At 42.2% G+C, this 14,048-nt stretch overlaps 1 protein-coding gene across 1 annotated transcript; it reads right to left on the reverse strand.

Annotated features, from left to right (window-relative positions):
• Positions 1-6,259: 6,259 nt before the first annotated feature.
• On the reverse strand, positions 6,260-14,041 carry ZNF285 (zinc finger protein 285). Its single transcript, XM_061388586.1, is given in 6 exon segments — positions 6,260-8,920; positions 8,923-9,015; positions 9,018-9,461; positions 9,738-9,815; positions 12,518-12,644; positions 13,311-14,041. Coding segments are annotated over 6 exon segments (1,734 nt in total). The 5' UTR covers positions 13,326-14,041; the 3' UTR covers positions 6,260-7,943.
• Positions 14,042-14,048: the final 7 nt, after the last annotated feature.

Genomic DNA, 14,048 nt, shown 5'->3' on the forward strand with positions numbered 1-14,048 from the left:
CAATATTTTCTTTATGCTTTATATAGTCTCTTAATTATCTACAACGTTTCATTATTCAGTTATCCAACCATTATTTCAGTAAAGTATCTACTTACTATTACTTGAAATAAAATACAATAAAAAGCTGGATATGCATGAGAAAGCTCACTAGAAACAAAATCATTTACATACTTTCTTGGTCTTTTACAAACTATTCCTTCTAGACTAGACAACAAACAAATCAAAATGAGGTTGGGGACTGCAAATACCTTGGTTCAATTCCCAATTCAGGTTCTTAGTAGTTGGATGACCTCAGCTAGGAAAATTTTGCTCTGAGTCTCAATGTCCTCCTTTTTAAATGGGCAGATAACCCACCTCCCTGGGCTTTTGTGAGAATTAAATGTGGTGATTTGTATCAAGCCCTTAAAATGGCTATTATCAGTATTATTTATGCCCAAGTATTCCTCCTACCCACTCCTATTTTATTCAACAAATATTTAAATATGTAGCAGACTGTGTAATAATTATTAAAAGAAACTTCTCCACTGAGAAGACAGATGATATGGCAAAAAGAAGGATGTTAAATCCTACTCAGGCTAAGGTTCTGCTGCTAGGACCTGGAGTTATTCAATTCTCCTTCCTACAGCCCTCTTCAAGTTAGGGCTAAGAAAGGAAAGGAAGCAGGGAGAAATCAGAACTCTGTCTCCCTTGCGCAGACACACTATCCTGGAGACACATACACACATACCAACTCCACTTCTGAGACAGAACATGAATCCAGAAGGAATCAAGGAATAGCCCAGATTCCTGCAGGGATCAGAGGGCTAGTAGTACTGCAGGTGGAAATCTGATCTCTTCCTGGACTCAGACAAGTTTTCAGGTAACTGAATATCTGGAATCAAGATTGCTAGAAGTATCAATAATCTCAGATATACAGATAACACCACCCTTATGGCAGAAAGAGAAGAACTAAAGAGCCTCTTAATAAAAGTGAAAGAGGAGAGTGAAAAAGCTGGCTTAAAACTCAACATTCAAAAAACTAAGATCATGGCATCCAGTCCCAACACTTCATGGCAAATAGATAGGGAAACAATGGAAACAGTAAGAGACTATTTTCTTGGGCTCCAAAATCACAGCAGATGGTGATTGCAAGCATAAAATTAAAAGATGTTTGTTCCTTGGAAGAAAAGCTGTGACCAACATTGACAGCATATTAAAAAGCAGAGACATTACTTTGCCGATAAAGGTCCGTCTAGTCAAAACTACGGTTTTTCCAGTAGTCATGTATGGATATGAGAGTTGGACCATAAAGAAAGCTGAGCACCAAAGAATTGACGCTTTTGAACAGTGGTGTTGGAGAAAACTCTTGAGAGTCCCTTGGACTGCAAGGAGATCCAACCAGTCCATCCTAAAGGAAATCAGTCCTGAATATTCATTGGAGGGACTGATGCTTAAGTTTCAATACTTTGGCCACCTCATGCAAAGAGTTGACTCATTGGAAAAGACCCTGATGCTGGGAAAGATTGAAGGCAGGAGGAGAAGGGGACAACAGAGGGTGAGATGACTGGATGGCATCACTGACTCTATGGTCATGTTTGAGCAAGCTCCAGGAATTGGTGATGGACAGGGGAGCCTGGCGTGCTGCAGTCCAGGTGTTCCCAAAGAGTTGGACAGGACTGAGTGACTGAACTAAACTGAACATTCCTCAGGAAATACATTAACTAAAGAAATCTTTCACCTTTTTATTTGTGACTATCTCATTTAACTCTCCAAATAATTTTACTAGGTAGTTAATGTCATGCCCCTTATTTTACAGAAAACAAACCCACCTCTTTTAAGTTGTCACAGAGCACCAGGTTGAGTTCCCTGTGTACCCACAATTCTTGATTATGCTCCCGGAATTCCCCAGGAGATAATGGTCACACCACGCCCCTCTGCAGAGGCAGTTGGCTACCTATACAGAGCTGTTGGACTACACTTTACAGAACCCCTATGTCACTGCCTTCCTAGGACAGAAGGTCAGCTACTACCCTTAGAGCCTGGATTACATTTCATAGGATTCCAGAACACAGTCAAGAAACTTGATTCAACATGTTCATTTATTGGATAATCAATCTAATTTTTCATGTATGTACTTGCTATAGCAATTGCTTCTTTTAAAACCTTGCCTATTCATATCCTTTGTAGTCATATCTATATTCCTATTGGGGTTTCATTATCTTAAGATTCATGTTAAGGATTTTAATCCATTTTCTAGCATATATGCCTGTATATGTCAAATAGGTTAATATATGTCAATAGGTCAGTATTTTCAGCCCAGTTGACTGTCTTTTACTTTTACTATGCTGCCTTTTTAACACAGGGAAATTAAAATTGTTTCATACATAATTGATTATTGTTGGCTGGAGCTTTGTGCATCCATAACGAGCAGCTTTTTCTATGCGCCATTACTATTCCATATGTTTTTAACTTCATTTAACTTCCACAATCCCACTGAGTAAGTACTATATAATTATACGCCAGCGACTAGGCTTCTCCATCCATGGGATTTTCCAGGCAAGAGTAACTGGAGTGGGGTGCCACTGCCTTCTCCGGATTCAGAGATTAACTTGCCCAAAGTTATAACACTAGCAAGTGGCCGTGCTGATTGCGAATCAAGGAGAGGCTGGGGGAATACAAAACCCAGAAGTGAAGTGAAATGAAAGTGTTAATCACTCAGTCGTGTCTGACTCTCTGCGACCCCACAAACTGTAGCCCACCAAGCTTCTCTGTTCATGGGATTCTCTAGGCAAGAATACTGCAGTGGATTGCCATTCTCTTCTCCAGGGGATCGAACCATGGTCTCCTGCATTGCAGACAGATTCTTTACCTTTGAGCTATGGGGAAGTCCAAGTGCTAGTGGTCACTAGTATAGTGAGTGCTCAGTCGCTTCAATCAAGTCCGATTCTGTGCAACCGCATGGACTGTAGCCTACCAGGCTCCTCAGTCCACGGATTTTTCAGGGAAGAATACTGGAGTGGGTTGCCAAGTCCTCCTCCAGGGGATCTTCCCGACGCAGGTATCCAACCCGTGTCTCTTCTGGGTCTCCTGCACTGCAGGCGGGTTCACCGGGGAAGCCCATCCATCAAAAAAGCCATGTACTATACCAGCCCGCTCCCAACCAACTGCTCTGCAAACGCTAGGATTTTCTGCCGAGAAGGAAACGCAAATGCTTCTAACCATTGTCACCCACCGACCATCGCTTCTCTTCCAGGACCACTGTTGGCCCCTTGCCTAGACTGAGGAAGCGCGGAGCTGTTACTGGGATTCAAGTCAACACTGCACAAAGAAAGTGATGGCCGCAACCTCCCGTGAAACGGAAGTTCTTGCGAGTCACTTCGCAGGTTCCGGAGACTCTCCGAGAGGGCAACACCCCGCACTTCTGAATAGGAAGTGTTGATTGCACGAAACTTCTGGACTACAGTTCCCAGGAATCCCAAAGGGGTATGCGACTACAGCCCTGCCTGTCTGGGGGGGAACTGCTTCCGACTACACCTCCCAGAATCCTCTGCATGGTCGTGCTTCCGCCGTCCCTCCACTACTTCTTTGAGTTAAACTCAACCTGAGTCATTTAAGCACGGTTAGCATTTGGCCTTTTTGTTTTTTGTAAAAAAATTTTTTTTTCCAAGAAGAAAACTAGAACGTGGGCATTTAAAGGAACTATAGATATTTAGAGGGGAAAAAGAGAAGATTCTCACATGTAAAGAAAATGAACAAATTTTAGCAGGAAAGCTATGCCTATGACAAGACTTGCTCTGTGCTGCACTGGACATCGACCTTAAGGAACATGGAATCTCCGATTTGGTTTGACTCCATTGTCTCTTTATATATGTCTGTATTCATCTACTTCTGACTTTGCTGTCTAGCATATACTATGTACTCCAAGATGCCAAGCACAAGGAGTTCCAAGCACAGGCCATAAAACAAACTGCTTCCTTGTTTCTGACAAATGAGAAGAGCAGCATGGGCAAAGAACTGGAGAAAATACTGTAATAGGAAAAAAGTTTCTTTCCTTGAAATTTTTTAAGTTCAAACTCAAGCTTTCCTTTGACTACTCCTATATTGTTCTTTTTGATACTGTATATTTGCTATGAATCTTTTTAGACAAGGTGAGGTCATTATTATTTAGGGCTGGGGGATAGGTAAGTTGATGTGGGAGATGGAGTCCATATAACGACAACAAGTGAAACTACAGGAAGTATGTACTTAGCACTTTCTTCTGGGCAGGAAATAATTTAAAAAGTGAAACTTCTAAAAATAGTACATAGTATTTCGAATAGTAACATGAAGTTCAGTTCAGTTCAGTTGCTCAGTCCTGTCCAACTCTTTGCAACCCCATGAATTGCAGCACGCCAGGCCTCCCTGTCCATCACCAACTCCCGGAGTTCACTCAGACTCACTTCCATCAAGTCGGTGATGCCGTCCAGCCATCTCATCCTCTGTCGTCCCCTTCTCCTCCTGCCCCCAATCCCTCCCAGCATCAGAGTCTTTTCCAATGAGTCAACTCTTCACATGAGGTGGCCAAAGTCCTGGAGTTTCAGCTTTAGCATCATTCCTTCCAAAGAAATCCCAGGGCTGATCTCCTTCAGAATGGACTGGTTGGATCTCCTTGCAGTCCAAGGGACTCTCAAGAGTCTTCTCCAACACCACAGTTCAAAAGCATCAATTCTTCAGCGCTCAGCTTTCTTCACAGTCCAACTCTCACATCCATACATGACTACTGAAAAACCATAGCCTTGACTAAACGGACCTTTGTAGGCAAAGTAATGTCTCTGCTTTTGAATATGCTGTCTAGTTTGGTCATAACTTTCCTTCCAAGGAGTAAGCGTCTTTTAATTTCATGGCTGCAGTCACCATCTGCAGTGATTTTGGAGCCCCCCAAAATAAAGTCTGACACTGTTTCCATTGTACAAAACACTAGCTTTGTTTGTAGTGATGCTTTCTAAGGCCCACTTGACTTCACATTCCAGGATGTCTGGCTCTAGGTGAGTGATCACACCATTGTGATTATCTTGGTCCTGAAGATCTTTTTTGTAACATGAAGTATTAAATACATATAGGTTAAATTCAACACTTATCAACATTATGCCACACTGGCTTCATGTATCACTTTAAAATTTTGTTACTAAAGAATTTTAAGGACTTCCCAGGTGGTGCAGTGGTAAAGAATCTGCCTGCCAATGCAGGAAACGCAAGATATGCAGTTCCATCCCAGGGTCAGGAAGATCCCCTGGAGCAGGAAATGGCAACCCATTCCAGTATTCTTGCCAGGGAAATCCCATGGACAGAGGAGCCTGGTGGGCTACAGTCCATGGGGTTTCAAAGAGTCAGAGGCAACTAAGCACACTTATAAAGAATTTTAAAGCAGTCTTTAACACTATCATTTCCTTTCAAATATCATATTGCTTAAAAATAATAAAATTATTTTACAGCTGGTTTACTCCAGTCAGTATCCAAATTGATGACTTCTTTGTATTTGATTGCTATCTCACCTGAGGCTCATTTAATCTAAAACTACATCCTACACCATTTACAGCCACCACCACTTCTAATGTCCTTGAACTGTTGGAGAAACAAAGATGTCAAATTATGTGTCTGAATTCTGGATTTGTCTATTGGCTTCTCGTACTTTCTCCTCAAAACTTCTAAACGTCCTATAAAATAGAATTTTTACTTAAAGGCTATCTTAGATACAGGTGGGTTTTTTTTTTTTTTTTTTTTTGGGCAAAAACACGTCACAGAAAGGAATGGAAATATTTGAACATGAAACATATTCTGTTCAAACAAAGCCAATGCAAAGCCTGGGCAAGTTTCTGAAGAGAAAAACCAAAATAAATAACAGCAAATATGTTAAAAACACCTAACTTAAAACAAGGAAACCATTACCACAAATCACATCTCATGATCCTCTATATTACAGATTCTATCTTTGAGAAAGGAAAGAGAATATTTGGTCATCTCAGCTTTGAAGTTTCACATATATTAAACAGGATAAGATAACAGCAAAGATTTTTCATATGAGGAAAATAATTTGGAGAAAACATTTCCTATGTTAGACATATCCCCACTTGTGTTAAATCCCCCAAGCAAACCTTGCAACAACACTGAGAAGTGCAATGTAGAGCAGTGGTGGAGCACTGGTCCCAGTGCTGCTCTGCATCCTATTGTCTATTATAGATCATACTTGATCTTCTATAACTTGATGTTTTCTCCAAACAATATGTGAAAACGTATAGGTCTAAATCATTTTAATGGTTGGTATTATTCCTTTCTGTGGGCTTCCCAGGTGGTACAGTGGGGTAAAGAATGCACCTACCAATGCAGGAGACTCGAGAGATGCAGGGTCGATCCCTGGGTCAGGAACATCTCCTAAGAGAAGGGAATGGCAACCCACTTGAGTATTCTTGCCTGGAAAATTCCATGGACAGAGGAGCCAGGTGGGCTATAGTCCATGGGGTTACAAAGAGTCAGACACACCCACACATTATTCCATTATATGAGGATGACATAATTTGCTCAATCTCTTATTCATAGAATTTTAGGTTGTTTGCAACTTTTATTACTGCAAATATTCTTAGAATATGCTCCCTTCTTTAAACTGTCTTTTCCAACCTGTGCAATCATGTCTTAAAGACAAATTCTGAGCAGTTGCATTAGTGGTTGAAAGATAATGCTCCTTATACACTTTGATACATATATATAAAATCCTCTTCAGAAGTTACACCTGTTTTTGTTTTTTTTTTTTCACTAACATATGGTAAGGATGCTAACTTTTTCTACTCCCTTACTGACACTGAGTTTAGTTAATCTGTCACTATTGCCAACCTGAATTGGTAAGAATGTAATACTTCAGGGGTGGTTTTATTTGCATTTGAATGGCTGTTTCATATACAAACAATAACTAGTATGAAAATGTAATGTAAAAAAAAAAAACAAAAACAAAGCAACTAAAGGGACTTCCCTGGTGGTCCAGAGGTTAAGAATTCACTTTGCAATGCAGGGGTTTCAGGTTCAATCCCTGGTCAGGGAACAAAGATCCCACGGGCCACAGCTAAGACCTGATGCAGCCAAATAAATATTCTTTTAAAAAGGAAAGAAAACTAGGGATAAAATATGATCAAAATAACAAACAAAATAAACATACAAAAATACATTGTTATTGAAGATAAAGATACTGTAAAAATATGTCCTCCTCCAAAATCCAACTATAATCCCAAACTGAATCACAGTTTTGATAGGAACTTGACAAAATGAGCACCTTCTAAAAACCCATTATTAAACAAGATGCTGAGAAAGAGTGGTGTCTGCTTCTGACAATGAACACTTTGGCTTGGAAAATAGAACCAGTAGGAATATGAATACATATCAGTGTCTCTGCCACACCCTTAAAATATCACTTCCACAGAGCTTCTCGACTGTATGAAGAATCTAATGGATTTGAAAACCTGAGTATGGCCTAATTCTTACCATAATAATAACACAGCTTTCATCTCTGAGCACTATTTTGAATGTTCTTAGCAGAGAATACATTTCTAGAGGAGATTCTAAAAACAAGCAAAAACACCTACAGGTTTTGGCTGGACTGAAGTTCTTGCTGGCTCCATCCCAATTAGAATTTCCTTCCTGGGCACACCCATTAATGGAAATTTGACCTCTAAATACTGTCATTGCCACAAACAGCCAATTTGACAAGAATCACTTTCTTGGCCTATGACAGCTGATGGGCATTTCAAGAAAGGTGTTGAGATCCACAGTAGTTTCCTGGAATGCCCTTAAGAAACATGTGCTTTAGTGCTGCACGCTGACATCATGGGTGGCAGCGTCCCTGTCCTTTGCTCCTCCAGCCCTCTCAATGGCTGAGTGTCTCTCATCTGAAACACCTAGAGTGGCTTCTGTTTTCCTCAATGAACCCAGACTGGCTACATTTATAATGTTTCTGTCCTCTTGTGGAGTCTTGGCTGAGTCAGAAGGTCCAAGCTATATATTTCCTGAGCCTTGTTGTGTTCATGACATGCATAGTCCATCTCATCCCTATGAACTCTCTAATGGGCAAGAAGATATGAGTTACAACTGATGCCCTTCTCACACTCCTTACACTTATAGGGCCTCTCTCCTATGTGGACTCAGAGATGAACCTGAAGATCTGAGTTCCAACTGAAGCCCTTCCCACAACCGTCATATTTATATGGCTTCTCTTGGGTGTGATCTCTCTGATGTAAGTGAAAATAGAAGCCCTTATCACACACTTGGCACATGTGAGGCTTTTCTCCTGTGTGAACTCTCTGATGAGTGTGCAGAACTGAGCTGTATGTGAAAGCCTTCCTGCACACATCACATTTGTAGGGTTTCTCCCCTGTGTGCACCCTCTAGTGAGTGTGCACGTGTGTGCTTTGGCTGAAGCTCTTCCCACCCTCATCACACTCGTGAACTTGGAGAATGGAGCTGGAACTGACGCATTTGCTGTACTCGCTGCATTTGTAGGGTTTCTCCCCTGTGTGGACAAGAAGGTTGGAGCTCTGATCAAAGTCCTTCCCACACTTGGCGCACTTATACGGCCTTTTCCCACTGTGGACCCTCTGATGGAAACACAGGAGCAACCCAAATCTGAACCCCTTCCCACACACATCACAGGTGTAGGGTATCTCCCCCATGTGGACTCAGCGATGGTTATGAAGAGAGGAATCGCAACTGAAGCCTTTGCCACATTCCACGCATTTATAGGGCTTGTCTCCTAGAGGGCCATTGGGATTTCTAGGAAGGTTTGAGTTCTATTTGCAGCCCTGAGCCCACTCTTGACCTTCACAAGTTTCCTCCCCTGAATGGGTTTTATCGTGAACAGTATGTTCTGAGCTCTGGCTAAATTGCCTTCCATACCTATGGTGTTTATAAGACATTCCTCCGTGTGAGCACTGTGATGAACATGAGCATCATCTGTGAAGCCCATTCCAGGGTTTTTACATCTGAAAGTGTGCCACACTGCATGGACATGTGACTGTGTTTGACTGTTGACTTTATAACCAAGTGTTTCCCACAGTTGGTGTATCTACAAAGTTCCTCTCCTTTACATTCTTGGGAATCATCATAATCACTCAAGGTCTGAAAGAAGCTGTCATCACACCGAGCACATCCATCCAGTTTCTCTTCTATCTGCTTTCTCCGAGAATTATGGGGCTCAGTCATTAGGTTGGCTTTCTTCCAGGATTCTGGGGTAAGGACCTGTGTCAGGATTTTCTAAGCTGTGATGTCTTGATTTTCTAAATTAATGGCATTTATTACATGGTTTTCATTTTCAGAAATCTGAACAGACACTCCTGGCCACTCTTCACAGAGGGAAATGTCTCCTAAATACTGGGGACAATCTCCTTGAAGATTCATAATAACATAGTCATGACTCATGGTCAATTCACTGATCCTTTGGTTCCAAATTTGCCAAAAGTAGAGCACTTCTGGAGAAGGCAATGGCATCCCACTCCAGTCCTCTTGCCTGGAGAATCCTATGGACGGAGGAACCTGGTGGGCTGCAGTCCATGGGGTCGCTGGGAGTCCGACACGACTGAGCGGCTTCACTTTGATTTTCACTTTCATGCATTGGAGGAGGAAATGGCAACCCACTCCATTGTTCTTGCCTGGAGAGTCCCATGGACAGAGGAGCCTGGTGGGCTGCAGTCCATGGGGTCGCACAGAGCCGGACACGACTGAAGTGACTTAGCAGCAGCAGCAGCAGCAGAGCACTTCTGGTGAGAGGTAACTCAAGCCTTTTTCCTGAAGGTTCATAAGGTTGTTTTTAATCCTGTCTTCTATGAGGAGAAAGAGAATTTGGCTAAGCAAACAAGTAGATCATCTATCCAAAGGCTCTGAGGATATGAAGCTGGGTGGGATGAGAAGTTGCCACTGGATCCTAGTTGTGTATGAAACAATTAGAAACCTAATCATTCTGATCTGTGAGCTGCCAATCAAAAACCACTGACTGCAGATGCATCAAAAGAAATACTGGAAACAATTTATAAAGGAAGAAATTCACCTCTCTGCTATTAGAGTAGTCCATAAAAAGACTTTAGTCGTTTTGCTAATTTGTTTTTAAGTAATGGATTTGATATCCATGACCTCTAAAGCCTATAGTTTTTTCAGCAATATTTAAAAATAAATTTATCTAGAATAACTTTTCTTCCAAAATACACAAGCTTTTATAGTTTTTAAGCACATATTTACTGTGAGACAACTTTAAAACTTAATAAATCTCTGTGTGGGTACTTTTGTAAGAATTATGTATATCTGTGAGGCTTTAAGGAGAAGGCAATGGCACCCCACTCCAGTACTCTTGCCTGGAAAATCCCATGGATGGAGGAGCCTAGTAGGCTGCAGTCCATGGGGTCGCTAAGAGTCAGACACAACTGAGCGACTCCACTTTCACTTTTCACTTTCATGCATTGGAGAAGGAAATGGCAACCCACTCCAGTGTTCTTGCCTGGAGAGTCCTAGGGATGGGGGAGCCTGGTGGGCTGCCGTCTATGGAGTTGCACAGAGTCGGACACGACTGAAGTGACTTAGCAGCAGCAGCAGTGAGGCTTTAAAGGGAGATGCCGTTTTAAACACTGTACATATTGAACCACACTGAAATGGAATGCACCATACTTGAAATGTGTTGTTCACTGTGAATTCATTTTCAACATATTCTTGGTTATTGCTGTTTCTGACTGAAGGGGTGAGTATACATCAGAAAGAATCATCATAGCTACCACACCATGTGACTATTTATTCATTACATGATATGAAGTTAGAAGAACAAAATATGTAAAAAGACAAAAACAAAAACCCTCAAACATAAGGGGAAGGTTCCTATATGATTTATGTAATATATATAATAATGGAGTTCTGGACATGGTGAGAGATATAAAGGATCACAGAGACCTTCCAGGATCCTGTAGAAGGTTGCAGAAACAAGCAGCAAGTCCTCTCTCCTAACCAAGTCCTTGCCTTTACATCAGCTATTAAACATGATAGAACTATCATGTATATTTGTGTACCACATGCACAACTGAACACAGCGGGCCCACAGCTGCAGTGGGGATTGAAATGGGGATAATTTTATGAAATATGGGACATCCTTTTTATTTCCCTGAGGTTTTCTGGCTTTGTGAAGAGACAAAATCCCTCAAGACCCTATAGTCCAATTCCCAACTTCTCCCCTTTGAGGTTATTGCAGAATCTCTAACAGCCATGGCTAGGAGAATGGGCAGCGTGGAACTGTTCACGGCCTGGCATCCAGGAAGCAAGATTGTACGAAAAATTCATAAGAAATAGATGGTCACAACACCTTGGCACCCAAAAATAGGCTTCACAAAATGTCACAAACATCATCTGGACACTGCTTCTAGTTCAAGGTAATTTTCTGATTCATTTTATTGAGTGACTTTGGTTCATAAAGTGGTGTCAGAGGAAACAGGAACAGGCTTAAAGCAGTAGTTTTCCAACTGTTTGGACTGTACCCATAGCAAGAAAAGCATTTACACTGTGACCCAGTACCTACACAGACACACAGACCAGAAACTAAAATACTGTGATCAGTTGAGGCTTACCTTACCAGGTGCAACGTACTCTGATAAATCCTTTCGTGTTCTAGTCCATGGATTTGTTTTGCTTTTTAAAAACTGCTAGCTATGGCATGGTCACTTGATTTCAGGACTCACCAATGGGGTCAGTCCTGCCCATTGAGGCCAAGGATCTCTGTTTACAATCTATGGACATGGCAGTACTTCATGTCACCTGGTTATTACAAGCACAGGGCTGAGGGTCAGACTGAGAGGTTCAAATCCCAGTGCCTCTGACAAGCTGGGTGATCCTGGGCAAGTTACTCGTCCACTCTGCGCCTCAGTTGTTTGCTCTGTAGAAGGGGGACAATAAGAGCAACTATCTCATAAACTAAACTGAGGTCACAGATACCTGTATACAGGGCTCTGAGAAATTGAAGCTAGGATAGATATTGATCAGCAAGAGGGCAAATAAGCGGACACTCACAGTGTACTGACTACCAACCTGATCCTAACTTGGTTCCTTTAATACCAGTTTTTCCAAAACATTGGTTAAAAAAAAAGAAAACTGAAAAAAAAAAAAAAAAACCCACCCTGGTTTTATTCTAGAGGCAACCAAGGGACCAAGGCCTTGGTAATGTGTGAACTTCCTCAGTCCTGTTCTGGAAAATATGAAGGAATGAGAGCCTAAACACACGATGAGATCAATGTAGGCTTGCCAACTGCACCGGATGCCCACTGGCAGGGGGCACAGGCCAGAGGAGAGCTCCCTCACCCACCCACAACTCACAAGGGACCACCTGCTCACAGTTATTAAAACTCATTAACTGCAGGTTGTCATCTGCATGTGTATCCCTTAGGAGGTTTCCCTTTGTGCTCCAGCTGAAATATTCTATCCAGTTTGAAGCTGATCACTTGAGAAAATGGGACCAGTGGTTTGATGCTTAGTTATAGGGGCTTGTTGTCCTCACCCACGGAGACCAGGTTCCTGAAGTTCTCCAGCATCACATCTTGGTACAGGTTTATCTGGGCAGAGTCCAAGAGTGCCAGATCTTCCTTGGAGAAGACCATGGCCACGTCCTTGAAGGTCAAGGTTTCCTGAAACATCAAGCACATGCCACGTTCATCATCTGCACCAGTGACTCCTGGATGAAGAGCTACATTGGAAGCTTCTGTATCAGTCATTAAGTTTTTATCTTTTTGCTCCAAATCCTCTTAGTTCCCTGACCAGGAATTGAACCTGGAGCCACAGCTGTGAAAGCATGGAGTTCTAACCCCACCAAGGAGTTCTCCAAACCCTTGCTTTCGTTTTCTTTTAAAAAAATATTTATGTATTTGGCTGCCTTTCAGCATGCTGGTTGTGCCACAGCATGTGGGATCTTAGTTCCCAGACCAGGAATTGAACCCATGTCCCCTGCATTGCAAGGTGGATTCTTAACCACTGGATCACCAGGGAAGTCCCTTACTCTTGATTTCTGTACTTATCTCTCATGGACCAGGGACAAGCACCTCATTGACTGGCACTGGTAAGCAAACTGAACTTGGGAGCAACCCTGGATCAGACAGCCTGACATTTCTGAGCCTGTTGCTTAATTTCTCCAAAGGGAATAATACCACTACCTTTCCCAGCTGTTATAAATAAGGTAAAGTGCCTACCACACAGAAGTCACTCAAAAATTGCTGACTTCCTTTTGGAAAATAGAGATACCCAGCTCCTCAGAATGGACATAGCATTTAAGACAAAGAAAGGAAACTTCAGCTTACCTGGAGCTTAATCATACTGTCTTCCTCTTAGAGAGAGCAGGAGCCAGAGAAACCAGAACTGCAAAGGAGAATCCATGAGACCGGGGGTTTAACAAGTTGTGAATGAATATTGGTTCCTTCTGGACTGGACGGTTTTCTCACACATTCTTTTTTTTCCAAGATGTCTTTTCCTCTCCTCTTACTCTCACCAGACGAGATTCCCACCTCCTCAAGCCGCCCACCCACCAATCCCATCCCAGACACCTGTATAACTCCTCTTTCCTCAAGCTTTCGGGTCAAACTGTCACATTTTCTTTCAATATTTATTTTTTTGGCCGTGCTGGGCCTCAGGTGTGGCACACAGGATCTTCAGTCTTGACTGCAGCATAGTTGTGGCATGTGGGAATCTAGTTCCCTGACATGGAATTGAACCTGGGCCCCCTGGACTGGGAGTGTGGAGCCTTAGCTACTGGGCCACCAGGGAAATCCTGCCATTAGGTTTTCAACATAATGAATTTGAGGGGGACACAAACATTCAGACTATGGCAGGTACCACTTCTCCTACGATAGCATTATACTGCAGTGGCTTAATTGCCTTCTGCCTCTGTCTCTAAGCTCACAAAGGACAGGGACTGCATTCCCTCATGTAACACATACTTATTTAGTGCCTACTGAGTACAAGGATCATGGCATCTGGTCCCACCACTTCATGGGAAATAGATGGGGAAACAGTGGAAACAGTCTCAGACTTTATTTTTG

This window comes from Bos javanicus, chromosome 18 (genome assembly GCF_032452875.1).
Source record: "Bos javanicus breed banteng chromosome 18, ARS-OSU_banteng_1.0, whole genome shotgun sequence".
Classification (NCBI taxonomy): domain Eukaryota; kingdom Metazoa; phylum Chordata; class Mammalia; order Artiodactyla; family Bovidae; genus Bos; species Bos javanicus.